Source organism: Haliotis cracherodii, unplaced genomic scaffold, assembly GCF_022045235.1.
Source record: "Haliotis cracherodii isolate W230 unplaced genomic scaffold, xgHalCrac1.p SCAF_23, whole genome shotgun sequence".
Lineage (NCBI taxonomy): Eukaryota > Metazoa > Mollusca > Gastropoda > Lepetellida > Haliotidae > Haliotis > Haliotis cracherodii.
Genome location: NW_027266279.1, coordinates 1,692,109 through 1,716,181, shown reverse-complemented (window position 1 = coordinate 1,716,181; position 24,073 = coordinate 1,692,109). Strand labels below are relative to the sequence as shown.

The window sequence follows — 24,073 nt, the reverse complement described above, 5'->3', positions numbered from 1 at the left end:
AAAGACACTCGGGTGAGATTTTATTTATCATCCAACATCATTCTTTCAACTTTTTCAATTTGTAGACAGTAATTAGCAGTGTCTTCAGTGTAAAAAGTACTGCAAACAGCTTCAGTAGCAGAGCCATTAGTGATGTCATTTGATTGTGACGTCATGGTAACCAGTGACGTCACAATGGTCTGCAAAGCATTGTGATGTAATTTGATTGCAGCGATATCTACAGTGTAGATATCGCTTGATCTCATCCAAGCGATATCTCCTGTGGGAGCCAGTTTTGGATGATAATGATCACTTACAACCTTACTGTGAGTTGTGAAAGTTTTCCCCTAGGAAACATGTTGTCAATCCAATGGAATCAAGGCAATACAGATACAGACACCAACACTTACATCCTGGACACCAGCACATCATAATGTACCTCAATAGCTATATCTACATCAACAACGACAATTACACCAAAATGTTAAGCGGTAGCGAGAACAAAGATTTTAATGAGTTTCGGCGGTGGAGTAGCCAAGTGGTTGAAGCGTTCGTTTGTTATGCCGAAGGTTAGTTCTCTTTATTGGTGCAATATGTGATGCCCATTTCTGGTGTTCCCTGCTGGAATATCGCTAAATGCCACCTAAATCCTCCTCGCTCACTCACCCCAGGGCATTCTTTTCTGAACTACACCAACGTCTCACTGACAGCAGAGTATCTTTCATGTTTGGAAACTGTACAAAGTCCGCAGATTACTTCTGAAACTCATTGCATCAGTTGCATGTTGTTTAGCCAGAGTTCAGTGACTTTAGACGTGCACATTGTATAGAATGTACTTGTTAAATATAAATCTTTTCATGTTTAATTTCATATGCTGTCTCCAATCAGTCAACAATGTACATTTCATCATATTGACATCATCATCATCATCAGTCAGACATTGTTATGATCACTGTCTATTGTGTATTACATCATCAGTAGTGATGATCACCTCGTCGGTAACAAGTGATGATTGATCAGATATCCTCTGGCAATAATATAATTTATTTGTTTTGTGTTCATAATAAATATTATCATTTTTGGAGAAGAATTGGTTTAATATGAAATTACTCACAAATGCATTGTCATCAATGTGCGACCACTGTATTAATTTCAATTAGGGAATAAGATTCTTAGAATTTCAAAAAAATTCTTTTGGATCATAACATATTTTTGTAATCGAAATGCCACAAGGATGTGTATATTGTTTGCAAACTAGAATTGCATACCCAACCTGAGCCTTGCTCCAAGGTGGGTTCTGAAAGATAAGTCCATGGATGTATAGAAATTCTATGTTTATAATAGGCAAGTCTAGATGAGCGGACACTACAGTCTAAGGACGCCAACTTTTTCTTATTATATTTTTAATCTAGAAATAATGATTTCTCTGATAGTTAGTGCCTTCGAAACTTGTGCAAGTCTAACCCTACCTGACAATTGTTCGTACTACCAGACAATAACATACATGTACCTTCCCCATCAGGAAGTGACGAAACTACGAATAAACTTTTATCTGTCTGTCTGTCTGTCAATCATATTAATATAGGGTCTTTGATATGATCGCTCTCTGCGTAAAGATCTTAGTACAGGAAACCACATCTTTTAGGAGTCCCTTTTCTGAAAAGATTTTTTTGTTTTTTGTTTAACGCCACACTCAATATTCTCTATGCTGATATATGAACAAGGAAAGGTCATGTTGACTTTATACATCTTGAGAAGTTTGTTGTCAAAACCATGATGTCTTTGATGTGACATGCAACCACATTACATGAAGGTTGGAAATTAGGCTTTTGTTTCATCTATGATGTAAAATACCAAACTCAGTCTTGTACCATGATCATGATGATTGGAGCGAGTTGTACCTGGAATGTCCAAACCAAAGTAAATATCTTTTGATACTTTTGGGTGAAGACTAAGGAATCATTAATATGGAGACCACTCTGAGGTAGCCTCGTCAGAGCTCCAGATAACTTTTTGAGCAATTGAGTTTTTACTCAAAGGTTTCTATTTTAATTGATTACATTTTCATTGGGTAACCAATATTTTTTCAATCATCTATTCATCACTCTCTTGTTTTTTTTACCAAGATGAGTAAGCATTTTGAGATTTTTAAAATTGAAATAATGTGTTAGATGTATGTAACGGTTCTAATATATGCTTGACTCGGAAAGTAAATTAGCTCGTAATTGTGTTTTGGAAATTAGCTCCTTTGTACACATGCTGAAAAAGATTCATAGGGTATTTACGCGTGTTGTTTTCAAACAATTGAGTTTTTTATTTAATGCATGTGTTTCTGTAAGCAAGTTAATTGAAAGTAATTGGTTTTTGAATAGTTTTGGGGGGTATTTTACTCAAATATGCGGCTTATCTGTAGCTCTGCCTAGTGGTTAAAGCGTTCATTCATCAAACCGAAGACCAGTGTTGGACTCCTCACATGGGTTCCATGTGTGAAGCCCCTGTCATCATTTTGCTGGAATGTTGGTGAAGGTGACATAGATCATTTTCACTGACTGGCTCACAGAGACTGTTCAGAGAAATTTTAAAATGAATAAATATTTCCTTGTAACTTAATCATTGTAATGTTAATACTTACATATTCTTTTGCATTTACTTAAGCATAAACGAAACACTGTCATGACTTATTTAGTGCTTCCATTTTTGTTGAATATTTACCTTTGCATACTGTATAAGAAGGTTTTAGCTAGGAAATGGACCGGTGCCAATGTATTGCATGGCTCTGGCATGAACTGTTCAACTCCACAACACAGCGCAGGTGTTCAGAATCTGCTGGCTTTATGCAAAACATGCTGGTGACTTTCAGCACCACCAAGACTATATCCCCAGTGTACCATTAAGAATAAAGAGTGTCCAAGTTTGTAACTGAGAAATTACTTGCATTATGGATTCATTGTTCAACTCCAGCTTTAATTGTGTGTCTTGACCCTCGGGGAATAGCCTCAGTGAAGGTGACAGAGCAATGATGTGTTTGCTTTTTTACAGCTGGTAAAAAAACGTCTTTGAAAAGACGAACTTTATGCAACAGATAATGAATCCTAACTACAGTCACGTAAAATGGGATAGTCTGTGTTCTAAGGTCATGGCTCAATTTAGACATATAAAACATGCAAAAGTGCAACCTATTACTGAAAAATGCATCCTAATATTTATGTCTACTTGGGCTAAGTGCATGCAAAAACAACTCTTATATATGTGTCTGATTAACCCTTACTTATCCACACATCGACTTTAGAATGCACTCAATACCTCTTAGCTTTATGTACCATACAAATTAGGGTTAATCCCTGTGTTACGTGTAATTTGTCATGCTGTCTGGGTGTGATGTCATCAAAGTGTGGGTATTTCAAGATTATGTTTACATGTTTCTATGTAATTTCACATTAATGCTTAATTGATTTATGTAAAATCATGACAGTCATCAGAGATCTCAGATTGTATGTGTTTACACTAGTTTATGCATCTGTTTTTCATATATAATAAACTTAAGGGACCAGGGTGCAACCTGGTTTTGTCTGGTGCAACAAGGTTTCAGTGACAATTTGAAGAAACATTGCCAATTAGAAGTATCCCGACTGTAACATTAACTGATTAAGTAGATTTGAGTCAGTGTCTTCAGACAATATATGTTGATGCCAGTTCACATGTCCTTACTCATCATTGCTCATGTCATATGCATATTTCATGTTGTTTTGATATGAAATTCATACTGGCACGAGGTATCGTCTTGCACCAAAACTCCAGCAAATCTTTACAACCCCAGACAACCTTCCAAAATCTCAAATCAAAGACCAAACAGAGAAACGGAGGTTACTTCTCATTACACCCAGCATCAGTTTGACAGTTAACTAAAACATATGCTGCTGGACAGTCGGCTACAGTGTTTTTATGCCTCCTTAAGCATGTTAAACATGTTAATGTTAAATGTTATCAGATGGTTTAATTTAGAATTTTTAAAATCTGATTGACATAAACATTAAACAGTGATGAACATGATACGAAGGGTAAACTAGTTAACAGTTTTACACAACAATGATGTTTTATGCAATAAAGAGGACTTCACTGATTGCAATGCTTTTTAGTTATATCTGATTTGTTAGGTCAGGTCTGAGTCAAATGCCGGTGTCCTAACTTGTTTTGTATACTTGTCTCCAAAGGGTAGATGTGAACTGGTATGTCATGATGCCTTCACAGCATGACCTAACAGTGTTGCCTTGGCCCATTGCTCGGCATGAACTTCATTTTCATATCATTGCATACTTTGATTCAGATCAATACAGGTAGTATGTCTATTATGTGTGCATAACATATTGTTGTTTTTGTGTGTGATATTTGACCTTTAATGGTCTTCATTCCGATCATTTACGATTTGGTCTGTACCAATTTCTTCGCCCTGATCATGTTTCTAGGTTTGTCAGCACCATACCCTTGCTCGTGGGTTTCATCAAAGTGGTAAAAGTCTGAGACCTTCATCTCTTCGGGCTTTCCTCCCACATTAAGCTGACACGCCGTGATATAACTGGAATAATGTTAAAAGCGGCGTTAAACCCGACTCACTCACTCACTGTACCAATTTCTTAAGGCTGTGAGACCCGTGAAGATCCGGAGTAGAATAGCTCTTCAGCAACCAATGCTTGACGTAAAAGGCAACCTCTTCGACGTAAGAGGTAACTAACGGATCGGGTGATCAGGCTCGCTGACTTGGTTGATGCATGTCATTGTATCCCAATTGTGAGGATCGATGCTCATGATATTAATCACTGGATTAACTGGTCCAGACTCGATTTTTTACAGACCTCCGCTGGAATATTGCTGAGTGCAGCGTTAAACAAACAAACAAACCAACAAACTTAAGGCTGATGCAGGGGCCAGCAATATTCACCCCCTATCATATGTATTATGATACGGCTGTAAATGTCACACTTTCGGGTGAACTATAGAGCCCCCTTTTCAGTCTTAGAATTTCGTCTTTCTTTAAGACTTATCCAGAGGACTAGTGTAAACATTACTCCGCAAGTCCATAGAGTTTGTCAAGTTTGTAGCTTGTCCTGCTTCAACAAGACAAAAATGTTCACAATGTGTATAAATATTTTCTGTCAGTTTTATTTGTAGCAAAATTGAAGCATTGAGAACTGATTCAGAATGACAGCCTCAAATGCTACTTGTCAATGAGGACGACTGGATTTTTACTTGTCCTCAAAACAAGTTAGTAGTCGCGGGGTACCGGTCTAGCATGAATTTTGAAACCTGCCCTTATGTGTGTATGGCACCTCAGTGAACCTTTGGGGTCTCAAACCCATCTCCAACTTGGTATTCCCTGTCAATTAAATAACATTCATACACCATGCACCCTGGAGTTAGTAAGTGTTTTCTGTGTGCCTGAGTCAGCAATATTCCTGCTACAGTAAACTACGGTTATAACGAACTCAAAGGGACTACTTATTTTAGTTTGTTATAACCGTAGTTCGTTATAAGCACATATACAGCATAACTACAGCAAGTAGTCGGGACAAAAAAAGTAAGTTCGTTATATCCCTCAGTTCGTTACAAGCGTGTTAGTTATAACCGTAGTTTACTGTATATAGATCTTGTGGGGGATTTATCTTGAATTTTCAATAACTGTAAGAAAATACGTTTTGTCAAAAGTTGTCCTAATTTTCTGTTGTTATTTGTCATCCTTTCTGTTCTTAGTTGATCCAGACAGCTAATTATATGAACCAAAACTCTTCATCAATTTCATACTTGTAAACAAGCTGATGTGTATGCTTATCATGTTTAAAGGTCTTCCAAGAAAGCACAGGTCCCAGTAAGCTGAAACTGAACCTGGAAGATATTTACAATACCGGTAATCAGTTTAACTTCCAGGTTTAAGCTTCAGGCTGTTGCAGATGATAGAGCAAATAAAATCTATTTTTGACATGTTCTCAACAAAAGAGTTAGCATCTGGTACTTGTCATGAACCGATGTGGCTATCATGTGCTGTCATTGATTTATTTATTTTGTAGTCTTCACCGTAATAACAAGTCAATTTTTAAATTTCAATCTGTATCTCATTTGTTTGTTTGTTGTTTAATGCCGCACTCAGCAATTTTTTCAGCCGTTATGAATTGATGGCGATATGTAAATAATCCAGACAATCCAGTGATTGACATGAGCATAGATCTTTGCAGTTGGGATACGATGACATGCATCAACAAGTCAGCTAGCCTGACCACCCGATCCCGTTAGTCGCCTCTTATAACAAGCATGGGTTGCTGAAGACCATCTTTTAAGGAAGAAGGATGTATGAATAGAATGGATGTACATGTAAATCTAACCCATCAAGTAACCTTAGTAATGATCATGTCAGGGTCACTGTAATGGCTGTGTTAACAGGGCACGAGGCTGATCAAATTATCAGCCCTACAAACTTTGATTCAACCAGTTGAAACATCACTTTGTTTGCTCACTCATGTCTGTATTTAATCAGATAATTTACCTTAGTATGTGAGGACAATGTCTCAGTGTCACACAAGGCACAGATTACAATGCAAGTGGAACTAATCAGAAAATAGGAAGTAGACAGTCTTTCAAAACTGTTAATTCCTTTGGCTAATGGTATTGTCGTAGCTTTTCTCAGACCATAATCGGAGTAGTTTTTGAAATTAGGCATTAAAGTCAAAGGGCCCTTGGCATTGCCCAAATGTTAAAAGATTCAATTGCCATAGGAGAAGAAGAACACAAGGACCCACGGACTCCCCAGCAACCCATGCTTGCCGTAAAAGACGACTATGCTTGTCGTAAAAGGCGACTAACGGGATTGGGTGGTCAGGCTCGCTGACTTGGTTGATGCATGTCATCGATCCCAATTGCGCTGATCGATGCTCATGATGTCAATCACTGGATTGTGTGGTCCAGACTCGATTACTTACAGACCGCCGTCATATAGCTGGAATATTGCTGAGTGCCGCGTTAAACAACAAACAAACCAAACCAAACCATTCACATGATTCAGGACTTGTCAAATATTTCCTTCCAATTTTATGCTTTTGATTTTAAGCAGAACAAAATCATTGTAACTTGATATAGATATGACAATGGCCATGGATTCTAGACGTAAAATAATTCCATAACATTATTTATTTTTATTTTTATTTTTAAACCTTTAAATTGCTTTAAAGTCTGTTATATCTGAAATTCAAAATTTCTTTGTGCACCATTTGGTCTGACAATAGATCCCAAATTGTCATTTGATTGACTTATTGGGTAGTTTAATTGGCTCCATGACATAATAGTCAGCACGCAAAATGATTCATCCATTCATGAAAGTATAAAGTCAGCCTCAGTTTCGTTAAGAGTATTCCATTGATTATGATAATACCCAATGCCCCCAGTTTAGCCTGCGGCCATTGTGGCTGATACTGCCATGTCTGTCCACATCATCCATTGTTGAGAACCAACTCATGGGAGACCGGGTGTGAAACAACAAGTGGTAATCTGATCCGCTGGACTGACTGACAAGACCAACAGCTATTGAGGCGATGCCAAATCCGCATAATGTCTGCCGATCAATACTCGATCCATTCCCAGCATCCTCTGCAAGTTCAGGCTTAATAGTAATGGATACTGACGGAATTCTGATCAATATTTCCCCGTTTCTTTGAGGTTAGCGCTTTGCTTGGCCAGAAATACCATTACCTATGCTAATTAATTAATTTATGAAGAAATATTCCCCAGTTTGCTCAGAACGAGACTGTATGCCTGTGGTATCCTGCGTGTAGTGAACAAACAAATGAATAATGTGGTAGCTGGTTGGCATAGAATCAGACATGACGTGATACATTAGCAATTCTTCCCAGCCTCAATGATAATAATAAATACACCTATAGAAAAATGGTGGATCTCGACTCGTCTCTGAAGAACTGGATGGAAGGACAAGTCTTGCAGCATGGATATTAAATAGGATGGGGGATTTTTGACAGCTTGACAACGTTCTACCATCTGATTCTTGAAATTGACGTCCTGGTGATTTTCCTTTCAGGGGTTGGATCCTCTGGGGTCGGTCCTGATCCATTTCAGTACAAGAGATACAGACCGTATCACTAGAAACTAACATCTTTACCAGGTCGGCTGGGAGGATAGCATTGATTTCAGCAAAAAAAACGTAAGTTTCATTTCCATCTTTTGGGATTGTGTATTTACAGGGTTGAATATGGGTGTCTGTGGTTATGTCACCATGAAATATGTGATCTTGAAACGGAGTTTGACATCAACATGTCAGCCCTTCTAATGTCAATTTCATCATGGTTTTGACATTAAGTCAGTCCCGAGACATTTTGGGCACATGTAATTACTAGATTTGCCCATAAATTTGTCAGCACTACGTAATTATGAGAAGAATTGACTGACAGCAAGGATTTAGGGGAAGCGGATTGCACCAGATAAAAACAACAGTGATGATAATAATCTGTTGTGTCACGTATATCATGGATTGAAATCAATAAATGATAGGAACATTTTGTTTTTTGAAATTTTTTCAATGAAAGACGTTATTCATCAAAGTGCAGCTGAATTATTCAGGCCTACATTATGTCACACCTGTGACTCACTAAGGATGGTGATGAAAACATATATACATATTGATTGGCCGTGCCGTCATTAGTGCAAATCAATTTGGTTCTGTGTTAGAAATTTACATGTCAATGAAACATACATCACTTGACATCTACAGAATGGTATGAGGTTATGGGGGGGGGGGGGAGGGCACCAATTGATTAATATGTTTTTGATGAAGATATTAACAAAATGGCTAAATTCAAATCTGAATGTGTCTGTCTTGCAAAGACTAGTTTTGAAAAATAATGTTGGTGATCCAAATCTGTAAACATTTTTTGAGAGAATGCCGAGAATAAACATGTGATATACAAGGAAATATACAGTGTTTGATATCAAGGGTGCTTGTTATAACACTTACCGTATGTGACGTCATAAGTGCCCAGGGCGCTCTCAAAATTAGAAATAGGGGGGTCTTATTAGAATATTATTTTAGTGAAAAAAAAACAGAGTTAAAAGGTAAATTTCGTGGTTTATGCTGACAGCCTGAAATGTTTATGTATGACATATATTTTTCCAGAATTTAATTGCCCATAACTAAGTGTGCATATAACATATGAGTGCGTATTTTAAGCAAATATATAAGTCTTCTGTACATTGATCAATCGGAAGGGGTGCGAATTAGGATTGTTCAATGGCCAATTTATTAGCGAATATCGCCATGGGCGCTTATTAGAGCGGGGCGCTTATTACTTAGAATACGGTATGTTCAGTTAAACATTTCGGGGGTGCCTAGATTCAAATACAATGGATGACCTCAAGGTACACACTGTCCCCCTTAATTTCAAACACTGATTGTTAACATGTATATCGTGGTTGGTCAGTTGATATTAAAAGGCCCTGATGTCAAAGGAGCTGAAATTAACCTATCAGTTCACGTCAGGAACAAATTTTGAATAATGGGAATGGTACAGATTTTGCTGGATCCTGGATATATTTGGAGTAAAAGTAATAGGAATTAAAAAAGACCGACTCTATTTGTCTAATGTTCACCCAGTAACTGTTGGTATAAATGAGGTAATTACAAAATGTGTCCTGCTTTGTATTGCGAGATGTACGATTATAAGCAGATGATAAGAAAGGTGTTGTAAAAGGAAGTCTTTCAGAAAGAATGAGTGAGTTGGTTGGTTTAAACTCCGCTTTTAACAGTATTTCGGTTATTTGACGGGTTGTCAGCTTTAAGTGGGAGGACTCCAGAAGTAATTGAGGACTTGGACGTTTACCATGAGGATGGGTATGGTGATGACAAAACTAGAAACATAATTGGGGCAAATAGGGATTCAAACCTATGATCATAGGTTTCTCGTGCGCCCAAGGGATGTAACTCTGCACAGCGACTTAGATAACAGGGCCACCTGTGCCCCCTCAAATGGTCAGATTGAGCCTACCCAAGGGATGACATCCAAGGTTATCATAAAGAGTCATCACTGAAATGACAAGGGTTGTGCAAATCCTGATGCTTGAAACCCATGAGGGTCCTGATGGGTGGGTCCCATAAGCAGTAAGCAGTAAAATTTAGGGTACGCAGTAATTTTTCTTCTTTTTCAATAAAATCGTCGCGAAAAATTCCAAAATCAGCCATGGAGGGACATGGGACTTTTAATTCTGCTTTCATTTCATCCTGACAATTCATATTTTTAATACCGGGTAAAATCTCAAATCACTGAACATTCTAGACTGGTCCCCTGCGTCAGTTGGCAGCCTGCTTTCTGTAGCGAAGCATTTGGGTCTTGAAGATAGACTGTTTTTGACCATTTTAATCATTTTACGATCAGCAGTAAATTATTTATTTATGTTGAGCAGTTATTTTTTGGTATTTTACGATGAGCATTTACGATAAGAAAAATAGATGAATTTTATGTTTACGATAGTGTTTGAAGGGTGTTTTACGTTAAGTATTAAAACCCATCAGGACCCTCACCCATGGGTATCACAAGGGGTGAGATCATACCCATGGGTATCACAAGGGGTAAGATCGTACCCATGGGTATCGCAAGGGGTGAGATCGTACCCATGGGTATCGCAAGGGGTGAGATCGTACCCATGGGTATCGCAAGGGGTGAGATCGTACCCATGGGTATCACAAGGGGTGAGATCGTACCCATGGGTACCACAAGGGGTAAGATCGTACCCATGGGTATCGCAAGGGGTGAGATCGTACCCATGGGTATCGCAAGGGGTGAGATCGTACCCATGGGTATCACAAGGGGTGAGATCGTGCGCTTGGGTAACACAAGGGGTGAGATCGTACGCTTGGGCATGAGCATGATGCTCACAATATTGTCCACCTGTTTGTATTCTGCGGAGCTGGTTATTTTTGTCACAGGCTATGTCATGTGCCAGTCACTTATTATTGTTGGCCACTCTGAAAATGCCGGGGGTTTATCTAAGATTTTTATATGAGGGATTTAGGCGGTCAAATCAGGAAAAGATACTGTGTTCCTGATTGAAGGGTTTGTAAACCTTGCATTCAGTGCAGTTATTTAAAACTACCCTTACAGTATAAAAGCCTTTTTCTATATATGGGTTCTTTCATCAGCTGTAATATTTGTAATCTTTGGAAAGCTAAAACATTAACACTGTTCGCGTTAATGCAGAAACGTTTATGTTTCACACATTCAAATCTAAATAAAACTTGAGATGGTTTGCCTTATAGTCATTTGGATGAGTAATTTATATAAAATATATAGATTTTGGTAGAAATCAGCTAGTCTTCTGGATTTTCACAACTCTTAGATTGACGGATTAGTGGTTGTGTCTGTCCCTGCAACTTTACAAGTGTTATTTTGAATGCACTGGCAAAACACCACTTTCACCGAGTGGCAGTTATGTTAATCTGAATAGGAAAGACTTATTTCATTTGACGCTCTTCGCATGCCAAGATGATGATCTGAAAGTCTCTCCTATTCACTCAACTTCAGAAGAAACTCCTCGAAGTATTATGATTAAAATATTTGTGACATAAATGGAGACGTTTCAAAGATGCAATGTGCACTCAAGAAAATCAGAAACAAGAAAAACAAGGTTCAACCCCTTTGTGAATTACAGTGACTGACCTGATTGTTAAACATGAATTGTCTTGAGTTTTGACTTTTTGAAGATCAATTTTTAAGATCAATTCCAAAACATTTCTACTGCTATAGATCTCTTTTCGCCTCTGCGTTATGCATGAAAGTTGGCGAAAGTAGTCGCAAATTACCTGCGTTTCTATATTCTACATATTTCATTTGTATCTGTTATGGTATGAGTTTTTTAACATAATTCGACATATGAGGTTTGCAGTTACAAGATCAGATGACCCAACAATGGGCTGGGATTTTGTATGGAGGCTTGATCCTGTTTTCAGCTCCAGCAGCAAAACCCGATATCATTTTGAATTACAACTATGAGGCTGAATACATTTTAAAAACTTTGCATCTTGCAACAATGTATTTATTTTGTCAGACAAGTTTTTCTTTTATCTGCCTGAAGCATAATTATTTATATTTTTAGAGCATATTCTGCGACATTTTTTTGTTTTGATAAAATGCCAGGGCCCCTGGCTCCCAGTATATCAAAAGGTCCGTCCCTATGTTAAAGAAATGTGCCGCTGTTGTCAGCTGTTGTCAGCCCTGGGGGTCAGGAGCATGGCCAAGATATACATGGTTATATCACAGGGGGCTGGCAGGTAAAGGCTGTGACCTTGATAAAGATGTGATGCAATTCTGTATCCACAACCTTCTTATCATCTACCAGCTAATATACACAATAGATAAAACAGAGAATAGAAAAGCCAATTAAAAGGACTCTCTTTTGGCATTAAAAGTACTTGTGTTTCATGTAACAAGCAGGTGTTGGGTAAGGAAGTATGTTGGTTCATAATAGTGGTTTAAAACAATCACTGTTTTTGTTTAGATTTAACTTAAGAGAGGAGTATGCTTCATCAGTTTTGTAGGCAATAGGTATGGTACAGATGTCAGGAAAATTATCAAGTTGCAAGTGCAATTGTTGATGGTGTGAATCACAACTGCTTCACAACTGTTAAAAACTGTCACTCAGGATGTCAAATGTGTGAATGCACAAGCCAGTTTCTACATTCCAAATGTTCACTGTGTGAATACGAGTGGGTAAGCGTTTGAGAATAATTATGAGTTTATGTTGTAAGGTGCCATAGCTACTGTTGTGTAGCCCATCTGGATTAAATATACTTGGCCTTCATAATCATCAGTCATGGAGGCCTCCTGAAAATGTAGACTTTATTCCATCCACTCACCCATTATTTTCATGTACTTGGGCAGGTCACTGAACCTGCTCATTAAGTAACTTGCATGCCCTGGATACTGGTGTCGCCAGTCTGTGAACGCTTTACTGGTTCCCGGCTACTGTTTGTTTTGTTTTCTTGTGAAATAAAATAGACATAATTATCATGAATATATATAACTATTTGTGTCTTTCTTAAGGTGAACTTGCACTTCTCTCAAAACACCACAAAGTGTTTAGAAGCAGGTCTGAAATGCCCTGATTGAATTGCAACAAAAGCTGCATAAACATGAGGTCATCCTGACTGGTGATAATGAATGCAACATTCAAATTTGTAGTTTTGTCCAACATTTCAATTTTACCTGCGTCTATGTTGCTGTACAGTTCTGGTTATGGTCCAATAACATGGAACATATTAATCTTGCCTTTACATGGCTATGGATTGGAAATATGTGTGGTAAATCAGAAATATATAGAAAATGTCACCTTCATGTCATCTTATCTGAGTTAAATGTTTGACATCTACTCATAGTGACGTTAAATATTAACTCACTCACTTCTACTTATTCTGGATCACCATTATCAATAAATATTATGTATGTACAGTGTTTGAAATTTATGACAGAATGAAAGTTAAAGGGCCATTGTCATATGCCTAATATTAAAAGATTTTGGGAGCCCCTGCATTCAAAAAAACATAGAAGAAAACCTCCAGGGCCCCCAAATTCCCAACACTGTATATATATTGTTGTTAATTCAAGATACCCGGTAAGATCCTGGTTTGAATAGGTCTTCAGCAACCCATGTTTTCCGTAACACGCGACTATGCTTGTCGTAAGGGATCGGCCCTGGTCAGGCTCGCTGACTTGGTTGATGCATGTCATCGTATCCCAATTGCGTGGATCGATGCTCATGATAATAATCACAGGATTGTCTGGTCCATACTCGATTATTTACAAACCGCTGGAATATTGCTGAGTGCAGCGTTAAACAAACAAATGTTTATCAACTTCATTGTTTCATTAAAAGACATGATAAAAAAACAGTAATGTGTAAATATTTTCACATTCCTCAAACTTATTAAGCAAAGTTGCAGTAAACCGGTTACCTTCCACCATTTTGGTAAGGGTGGGTGCGAGTTCCTTCTTTATTAACGGTTTCTGAGTGGTTCAGCCGCTTGCCCCACTCCCCTAAATCCCAGTAGTAAAAGCTTCTGTAAAAAAATGTCATTTGCAGTTAAACTTAATACAAAATACAACATGTTTGTTGAAATGTGGCCCGGTGCGTGTAACTGATGAGGGTGTCATTATGAAACTTCTCTTTTCGTGTAATGTTTCGTCGTTGATGTCTGATTTTCGATGTTAATAAATTGCTTTGATATTCAATTTCGTGGTGTATTGATATTAAACCATACACATGCATATGGCATCATATTGTCTTCTTATTTTGAGCTTTATATCCCCTATTTTTTAAACAGCCATGCTGTCGCGTGCCCCAGTATATTAGAAGCATAAAAAACAAATATGGCTGACACCATAATGCAAGTTTCACTGTTATTAAAATGCATTCGAAGAACAACCTTGAAGAATAATGACAGGTCAGGACTAATATGACTAAATTATTGAATATTCAATTCAGAAAGCTCCGATTAATCATAATATGAGCTGTGTCACTTTGAGTAATTACTTGGACTAATTTTGAATCCCCTTTTTAATTGGTTTGTTCTGTTGTCATGGTGGAATATGGCCTCTGGAGACCATCCAGGGGCTCAGAGACAGTGCTGTCTGTAGATAGATCAGCTGTCAATCAAGTCAGTAGGTCAGTGTGGTCTCTGATGGTCAGTCAGGCTTTGTTAGCGAAGGTTGTCCCTGGACAATAGTAATTGGGAATTCAGGACCATGCTTGAACGTTAGCAAAGGATCAGTTTCCTTGCACTGGGGAATTCTGGAAGGTCAAAAGTTGGATGGGGTATCTTGCATAGTCCTGCCTTAAAACTTCATGAGATGGGGATATTGCAACTGTTTGTTGTCCAACATGAATCTAAACTTTGTTATATTAATTTTCAAATCAACATTCATTGGTTTTGAAACTAGAGATTGTACTTCAGATATTACTTTTATAATTTTGGTAAGTGAAATGTCGACAATGGTCCTTAAACAATAGTTTGATCTGTTACCAGTGACAGTCCCATGATCAATCATAATTAAATAAACATGTTTAACACTGACAACAGTGATCAACCATGATCAACACTGTCTCAAAATACAAAACAAAATCAGATATGGTATAATTCAAATGAAAATGTTTTTGTTGATAATTTGTTGCTGTATGGTAATACATGTAACAGATGGGAAAATTAATTAACAATACCGTATTCGGCGTAATAAGTGCCCCGCTCTAATAAGCGCCCACGGCTGTATTTGCTAATATATTGGCAAGTGAACAATCCCAATTAGCCACCCTTCCGATTAATCAATGTTCACAAGACGTATTAATTCGCGTACAATATGCACTTGTGTGTTATATGCACCCTTAATTATGGGCAATTAAATTCCAGAAAAATATATCTGTCGTACATAAACATTTCAGGCTGTCAGCATAAACAACGAAATGTATCTTTCAACTCTGTTTTTTTCACCAAAATGATATTCTAATAAGAGCCCCCTATTTCTAATTTTGAGTGTGCCTCGGGCGCCTATTATGTTGATAACGGTAACAACAATCATGAGTATGACTTGCAACATAGCATGATGAGTAAACCCTTGAAAATTTCCACAATAAAATAAATCATGGCTGTGCTTGTTAAACTGTTATGAGCATAAGTTTCAAATAAACATGAAAGAAATAACATATACCATATGTGATTATTGGGGATGACAATTATATGTAACTTGTAAGGTGTTGTGATGTGTGATTATGTTGTGTGGTGTCTATGTTGATGAATGCACATATCAGCCGTATTAACATATGTTCACATTACAGTGTTAGATTTTATTACTATTGACAGCTGTTGTCCTTGTGTGTAGCAAGTCTGTGATAGACTCATTAGTACTGCTCTTGGACACACTCATTAGTACAGCTCAGCGTAAGGCCGGCCATCTGGGAGGACAGGGGTAACAATCTCACTCTTCTTACCAAGCCAACAGTGTTAATTGGTTCTATTGAAACTACACAGACCGGCACTATTGCATATGTCATAACAGTTGTGCTGCTTGTAGGTTATACAGTAGGAGCAAGGAATGTGATACATGGTTATACAGTAGGAGCAAGGCATGTGATACATGGTTATACAGTAGGAGCAAGGCATGTGATACATGGTTATACAGTAGGAGCAAGGAATGTGATACATGGTTATACAGTAGGAGCAAGGCATGTGATACATGGTTATACAGTAGGAGCAAGGCATGTGATACATGGTTATACAGTAGGAGCAAGGCATGTGATACATGGTTATACAGTAGGAGCAAGGCATGTGATACATGGTTATACAGTTGGAGCAAGGCATGTGATACATGGTTATACAGTTGGAGCAAGGCATGTGATACATGGTTATACAGTAGGAGCAAGGCATGTGATACATGGTTATACAGTTGGAGCAAGGCATGTGATACATGGTTATACAGTTGGAGCAAGGCATGTGATACATGGTTATACAGTAGGAGCAAGGCATGTGATACATGGTTATACAGTTGGAGCAAGGCATGTGATACATGGTTATACAGTAGGAGCAAGGCATGTGATACATTGCAGCCATGCTCCAATATTTTAGGCATACCGGGTGTGTTTCTATATGAGTTCTCAGGTAATCATATTTAAACACTGGATTCTCAAAGCATGGAATTCCTGTTTGGGTTTTGGAAAGGTAAACCTGGGCTATATCTCATTTTAAAATTTTCATGGAGATGTGACTTGCAGGGAATGTATTTACACCTTTGCTTGTGTATCAGGACGTGGAGTCATCCCACAGATGACATCCTTACCTTGTCAGCTTGCTGACGGGGTTAACCTCTTTGGTCATGTGGACAAGGCGTCCGACCTCAGATCAAAAGGTCCGTGGTTCGAATTCCGTCACAGGATTTTGAAATTTTATGGCCGCTACACTTGATTAAATGTCACAATTACGGGGTTTTGTGTTGAAAGCTGGTCACCGGAAACATCCTCATTGCTGTTAATACCATGACAAAGATAGCTCCAGCTAACGTAATAATGACAACTAAAGAACTTTGTGACTTCCCAGGAGGAAAGTGTTATGAGGACTTCGTAGTGGTGATCACAAGACACAAGAGACTGTTTCCTGTTAATTTGTTAGTCTGGTGAACGTTTCCTGTTAAGTGACAAGCTCATCTAAGGATGATCTTACTGGACCATAAAACAAAACATTGTACTAGATACAGGCCTGATTATAGTGGATGGCTGCGTCATTGCTGACGAAGCAAAAAACATCTTCATTCTACAGTACATGACTGATGACTTGCAAGATCTTCATGGATGATTAACCAACATTGCTTTGTCAGACATACTTTACTCTATCAAACCTGACCTATTTTATTATAAATGTTCAAATATTAAAGTATTGGTTGTATTATGGTACAGCTCTTTTAAATCCGTGTGTATCGGCACAAAGATACTGTTTGCTATAAAGTTACACCACTACTGCTGACAGTGTCAACCCCACACCCACGCCTTGTTTATACTGAGGTGTGTATGGTAGTCCTATAGTATAATGCTAATGGGAAAACATTATGGAGTCTTATGTCTGTTAATTATCGATATGTTTTCAAGTGATTCCATTTCTTTCTTTCAGTTAAGCTGCCATCATGTCGTCCGTCAAAGTAGCAGTGAGGGTTCGTCCCTTCAACAACAGGGAGATTTCCAGGGATGCTGAGTGCATCATTAATATGCAGGGAAACACTACCGGTAGGAGTTACCTCCTCTTCATGACCTTGTATTATTGCTGCTTTGTATTACCTTGTTCGGGCATCCTGTGACCATGGTGACTGTTCCAATTTCAGATATTTTTTTAAGACAAAATTTGTGATGGAGTTAATTTCTTGAAATTCAAACATAATATAAATGTAGTTGATATCATTTGATATTATTTTTCTATTGGTTGATTTTGTGAATGTACATCAGTCAGATCATTGTGTGCAGTATTTTCTTGCCATTGCCTTGTGAGGGAAATCAGTGCAGAATATGTGACACTGTGTGTAACTCAATCTGGTTCCATGAGGGCTGGTCGGGGAGTCTAGTGGTTAAAGCATTCGCTCATCACGCCGAAGACCCGGGTTCGATTCCCGACATGGGTACAATGTGTGAAGCCCATTTCTGGTGTCCCCCGCCGTGATATTGCTGGAATATTGCTAAAAGCGGCGTAAAACCTTGCTCACTCACTCACTCACTGGTACCATGAAGCGATGGAATGAGGATTGTGTGGTCAGAATGGATGGTGAGAACCTTGAAAGCCATGTCTCGGAGAGAGGTTGTCAGATAAATGGGTGATGGATGTTGGGATCACTTGGGCGTGACTTCACAAGGCGCAACCTCCTGGATGGGTGCTGACACTATGTTTGCCAGACTTGTCAGACCTGTGAATATTTGGGGGTAGAATAGGTCTTCAGCAACCCATACTTGCCGTAAAAGGTGACTATGCTTGTCGTAAAAGGCGACTAACGGGATCGGGTGGTCAGGCTCGCTGACTTGGTTGATGCATGTCATCGATCCCAACTGCATGGATGGATGCTCATGATATCAATCACTGGATTGTCTGGTCCAGACCCGATTATTTACAGACCGCCGTCATATAGCTTGAATATTGCTGAGTGCGGCGTTAAACAACAAACCAACCAACCAACCAACCAACCAGACTTGTCACCTTGGAGGAGCAGACTAGTACTATCTGTTTCTATTGCAGTCATCAGCCCACCTAAGGACAAGAGGGATGGGACACCGAAGAGCTTCAACTTCGACTATTCCTACTGGTCACACACAAACGTAAGAATTTTTACGATGTTGTGGTCACAGATCAAGTTTTAAATGTATCGTATTGATGTTGCATGGACATAACATGATGATGGTGCTCATAATATGATAGCTAAGTCCCTTTGTTGATAGAAGTCAAGGGTAAATTTAGAAAATCCTTGTTTTACGTTTGACGTCTTTTACCATTTGCAGTCATTTGATGCAAACTTTGATGGAGAATAACATATCAGCATCCATTTAACACAGCATTCAGTCAAGCTGACAGTCTTTGCTTTCAATATGGATATTCTAATACCTGCTGATGGTTCTTCACAGTTGTAGCGACCCGTGAAGATTCTGGGGTAGAACAGGTCTTCAGCAACCGATGCATGCCGTAAAAGGCGACTATGCTTGTCGTAAAAGGCGACTAACAGGATCGGGTGGTCAGGCTCACTGACTTGGTTGATACATGGCATTGATCCCAATTGCGTGGATTGATGCTCATGATGTCAATCACTGGATCGCCTGGTCCAGACTCGATTATTTTACAGACCGCCATCATATAGCTGGAATATTGCTGAATGTGGTGTTAAACAACAAACTAACAAACAAAATCACAGTTGTAGCACAATTGGCTGTATGGTCATGATGCTAACCTGATCGACCAATCGGGGAGCATGTCGAAAGTGTGATCGAAATCGAACCAAGGACGTAAACAGCACACAGCCATCAGTTGATTGGTCATACTCACAATGTTTACACTTTTAAAGCTATATTTAGTACTTGATATGGTTATGTGATCACCATTGATCTTCTATATATGAAGATCATGCAAGGCGTTCCAATTGGGTGTGCAAAGTTGCATGCCCTTGACATGCCAGGAACCTGTGATTGTGGGTTTGAATCCCGGTTTGCCCTGATTATGTTTCCAGGTTTGTCGGCACCATACCCGTGCTCGTGGGTTTCACCAAAGTGGTAAATGTCTGAGACTGGGATCAAACCCAACTCACTCACTTACACTAAATATCAAGTTGTACGAGTACTACTGAAGCTTATTTTATTGTTTGTCCAGCGATCTGACACAACAAGTCGGGCAAGTTGGGAATTGATTGACCCCTGATTTGGTCCTTGGTAGAAGCTGATCCTGTCGTCATGACACGATGGCATGGACTGTGCTCATGTAGTCAACCACTGGTTTGTCTGGTCTGGACTCATTTACAGGGAGACCCTGTTGGTCTGTTAACAAGCTTTTCAGGAACATCTTCAACTATTCAAAGCAACATAACTCACTAACAATGATACATTTATCAGGACATTTTATCCTGACAAGTTCACGGGGAAAGAGACCAACCAGTTGAACAGTTTCACTGTATTCAAGAGTCTGCTCTTGGATATGGCTGAAATATTGCCAACTGAGGCATAAAATATACTTATTTCACTCAAACATATTCTGTTCTGAATGGTGTTGGTTAAATCTTAAACTTGGTCCTCCATGTGAAGGGGATGAACAGGTAAAATATATACAATCTCATTAACATGATTAAAATCAGACCTTAGTTCTCACTACCGCTAAACAAAGAACTAAGAACTGGTTTTAATGAGATTGTAAATATTCCGAACTGTTGGACCATTAGCCTTGTTATTGTACCTGGAGTGTTGTTCAGCCCCGAGATGATGATGCTCCTGCAGCACAGAGTTGGTGTAGGAAGTTGCAAAGTCTGTGTGGGAGAATTATTTGTTATATAACATAATCCCAAACTTCCTCAACATGGAGGGAGGCCTGGTGACTGAGTTCAACTGTTTGAGGCCAAGTGATTCATAGCCTCATGAGCACAACTCTGGAAAACATGCAGGGGATCTGACTCATGCTTGTCGATTTGACATCCTACAAGAAAATGTCAAAGGCTAAGAATAGAATAGAATATGCTTTTGCTATGATTGATGAGATCAAAATCAATTCTTTTATTCATGTTGACTTTGAAAATAAGTTGTGGATTATAATGATACTATTACAAACACAGACCTTATGGTTAATTATTTTATATAAGGCTGCAAATATACTATTGTCCTAATGTATAATATAGTTCCAGTGTTAATCTGAATGAGAAGTTTCATTTTGCTTACTGTTGACCTGTGGTGGGTCTAGTCCAGTCTCAAGTTTCAGCTGTCGCAGATAGTGTCACAGATACAGTGTCACAGTGCAGAGTCAGCATAACCCATAGCTTCTTTATAATTTGTAGGCGACTATGCTTGTCGTAAAAGGCGACTAACGGGATCGGGTGGTCAGGCTCACTGACTTGGTTGATGCATGTCATTGATCCCAATTGCGTGGATTGATGCTCATGATATTAATCACTGGATTGTCTGGTCCAGACTTGATTATTTACAGCCGCCGTCATATAGCTGGAATATTGCTGAGTGCGGCGTTAAACAACAAAACAACAAAACTTTTTAATTTGTAACTCACACTCAGGGGTTTTATTCAGGATTCTTAGTTAAGTGCCCTGACTGGCAGACATAGTGGAAAAGTCATTATTTTGTTCAAAATTGGGATTTTTTAGTAGTTCATATTTTCCGCTATTCAGAGGTATTTCTTGCAATAATTTAAAACTTGTTCCTCTTTGTTGGTCTTAAAATTGTTATAAGTGAATACAGGTTTCTTCTTCATAACCGTAAAATTAGTTATTGGCTATATTTATATATAGCCAATAACTAACACACACAGCAACATAAATTGTAAGTTTTTAGTTCCAAATTGGGAATTTGTAATGACATTTGCTGCAGACTTGGGGCCGATGATCAGGAGCATGTTTAGATAAATGCCTGCACACTAGCCTCTGGTTGGTGTAGTCCATGCTCATTTAGACTACAGCTGTAATATTACTGACAACACCATAACCCCCACTTTTACCTCTTGCCTCTACATATTTTCGTCACTGGTGCTGGGCCCTGTTCCTCAAAGCGATCTTAGCGCTAAGGTGATCATAAGTCCCATACCTAAACACAGGCTTATGATCATCGTAGTGCTAAGATTGCTTTGAGGAACGGGGTCCTGGAAATTATGAAAAATCTATAATATCGGGGATAAACTAATTTGATATACAAGTAAAGCATCTCGTGGAATCCTTCTTATTACCTCCACATCCATTATTTCAAGACAAAGCCATGTTGATCATCAGCTCCGTGCACTGTGAGACACGCTAAGACGCAAGTATTGATTAGCCTGGCTTCCATGTAGGTAGACCAGGACAGGACGTGATTATTGAGTATATGGTATCCACTGAGCTTTCCTCTGCTTCGCTTTGATTTATTCATCAACCGGCTGTTTTTATCTTTTTCAGCATTATTATTTGATTTGTTTATGCACAGTTGCTGTTGCTTGTTCCGATGTCTGAATTCGAATGTGATAAAGAGTAGCCAGGTCAGACTACTAAGTCAACTAATTGAGGAATATTTATATTTTTGGTACAAGCTGTGTTGGTAGGATGTTGTAGACGGGGTGAATCAGGCTGTAGACCATAGCTCAAACGATTAGATCGTGGATAACATTTCATTTCGACACTAACTATGATTTCCATTTTGACAAAATTAGCTTTCGAAATACACACCAGCCTCAATGACTTTTAAATTCAGCAGAGGACAATAAAGAAACAGTGATGGTAGTCCTTAACGAGTTTCGCACCTGTCCTTGAGTTGAGTCTTTAAAAACAGATTTCTAAAGCTGCATTATTATCACCGAATTATAAATCCATCGTGATGCAACAGTATCTGAAAATTGATCTTAATTGTATGATAGATGATATATGTCGTTATGTGTAATTATTTATCATGTTTCACAACTTAGTGTCATCTGCAAATTAGACATGTTATATTTCTTCAAACTGATTCTGATCAACTTTTTGGTGTTAAACACTGATTATTTAGTCGTGTCCTGAGGTAACAGCAAATTTTGTTTTTCTCTTATAAAAAATGTGCATACATTAAAAAAAAATAGATCATGAGTGATTTGCAAGGTTTTTGACAGCATATTGAAGAAGCACATGAAGCATTGTGAATATGGGAATAAAGTTAATCAAAGGTACTTGCTTGATGAGAAAATAAAATGAAAACGTTATGTTCAGTATGCGACTCTAACCACCAGTCCAAAAAAAGTAAGATCTTTTGAAAATAATACCAAGATGCAAGTTTGGTCCCTGGATATAAGCAGCACGGTACACTGAACCAGTGAAATTATGTGATTCGCAGTGCATGGCAACATCAAACAACCGAAACACAAGTATCAAATTTATCCAATTTTGATACAAGAAACGTTTTCTTTTGCTTGATTTTGAACAGACAGATATGAATTTCCAACTTTGAATTTTGGCTACAGTTTCACAGCCATAGTAGCAAAAGCCAAACTTCAGAAAGATAAGCTATAAACCCTTTTCAGTGCCATTTTGAAGTGGCATTAATCGCATCCCTGACTGCAATAGAAATAAACATCCATAAAACTCTGTTTGGGAATTGTCATAAAATATTAGAGAAACATCCCTTATTAATTTGTATCCATCTCGTAGAATACACTTAGAAAACTAAACATGCTAATTGAACTTTAGCTCTTTGTGTAAAAAAGGCAAATTCTGCAATTGTACGAGAGAAAGGTGACTTCCACAATTGTTGTGCAAAATAGGTGAATTGTTCAATTGTTGGGAAAATTGGAGACATTTTTCAATTGTTGCGCAGAATAAGTGAATTCTGCAAAAGGTATGCAAAATAGGTGAATTCTGCATTGTTGTACAAATGTCAGAAAGGTTGAAATTTTGGGGCGGAAGAGGTGAATTGCTGTGCAAAACAGGTGAATTCTGCAATAGTTGTGCAAAATAGGTGAATTCTGCAATAGTTGTGCAAAATAGGTGAATTCTGCAATAGTTGTGCAAAATAGGTGAATTCTGCAATGGTTGTGCAAAATAGGTGAATTCTGCAATAGTTGTGCAAATAGGTGAATTCTGCAATGGTTGTGCAAAACAGGTGAATTCTGCAATAGTAGTGCAAAATAGGTGAATTCTGCAATAGTTGTGCAAAATAGGTGAATTCTGCAATGGTTGTGCAAAACAGGTGAATTCTGCAATATTTGTGCAAAACAGGTGAATTCTGCAGACAAGAAAGGGCTCTGCAAATGTGTCCACGATCAGTGGATAATCGATTGATCAGGAGTTTGATACGTTATCACTTGTTCAATTTCCTTTCATTATTTGTTTGACATGGAGTC

General features: G+C 38.3%; 1 protein-coding gene across 15 annotated transcripts in view; it reads left to right on the top strand.

The window, feature by feature from the left end:
- Positions 1 to 24,073, top strand: part of LOC139471661 (kinesin-like protein unc-104) — an 83,512-nt gene that overhangs the window by 2,649 nt on the left and 56,790 nt on the right. For 12 of the 15 annotated variants that reach the window (XM_071254094.1, XM_071254100.1, XM_071254096.1 and 9 more), the window contains exons 2-4: positions 8,054 to 8,176; positions 17,669 to 17,781; positions 18,776 to 18,855. In XM_071254094.1, coding sequence (XP_071110195.1) covers positions 17,682 to 17,781; positions 18,776 to 18,855 — 180 coding nt within the window. In that variant the 5' untranslated portion in view covers positions 8,054 to 8,176; positions 17,669 to 17,681. Of the gene's footprint in view, positions 1 to 7,794; positions 8,177 to 17,668; positions 17,782 to 18,775; positions 18,856 to 24,073 lie in introns of those variants that run through there. The other 3 variants (XM_071254105.1, XM_071254104.1, XM_071254106.1) reach the window with 1 other exon arrangement.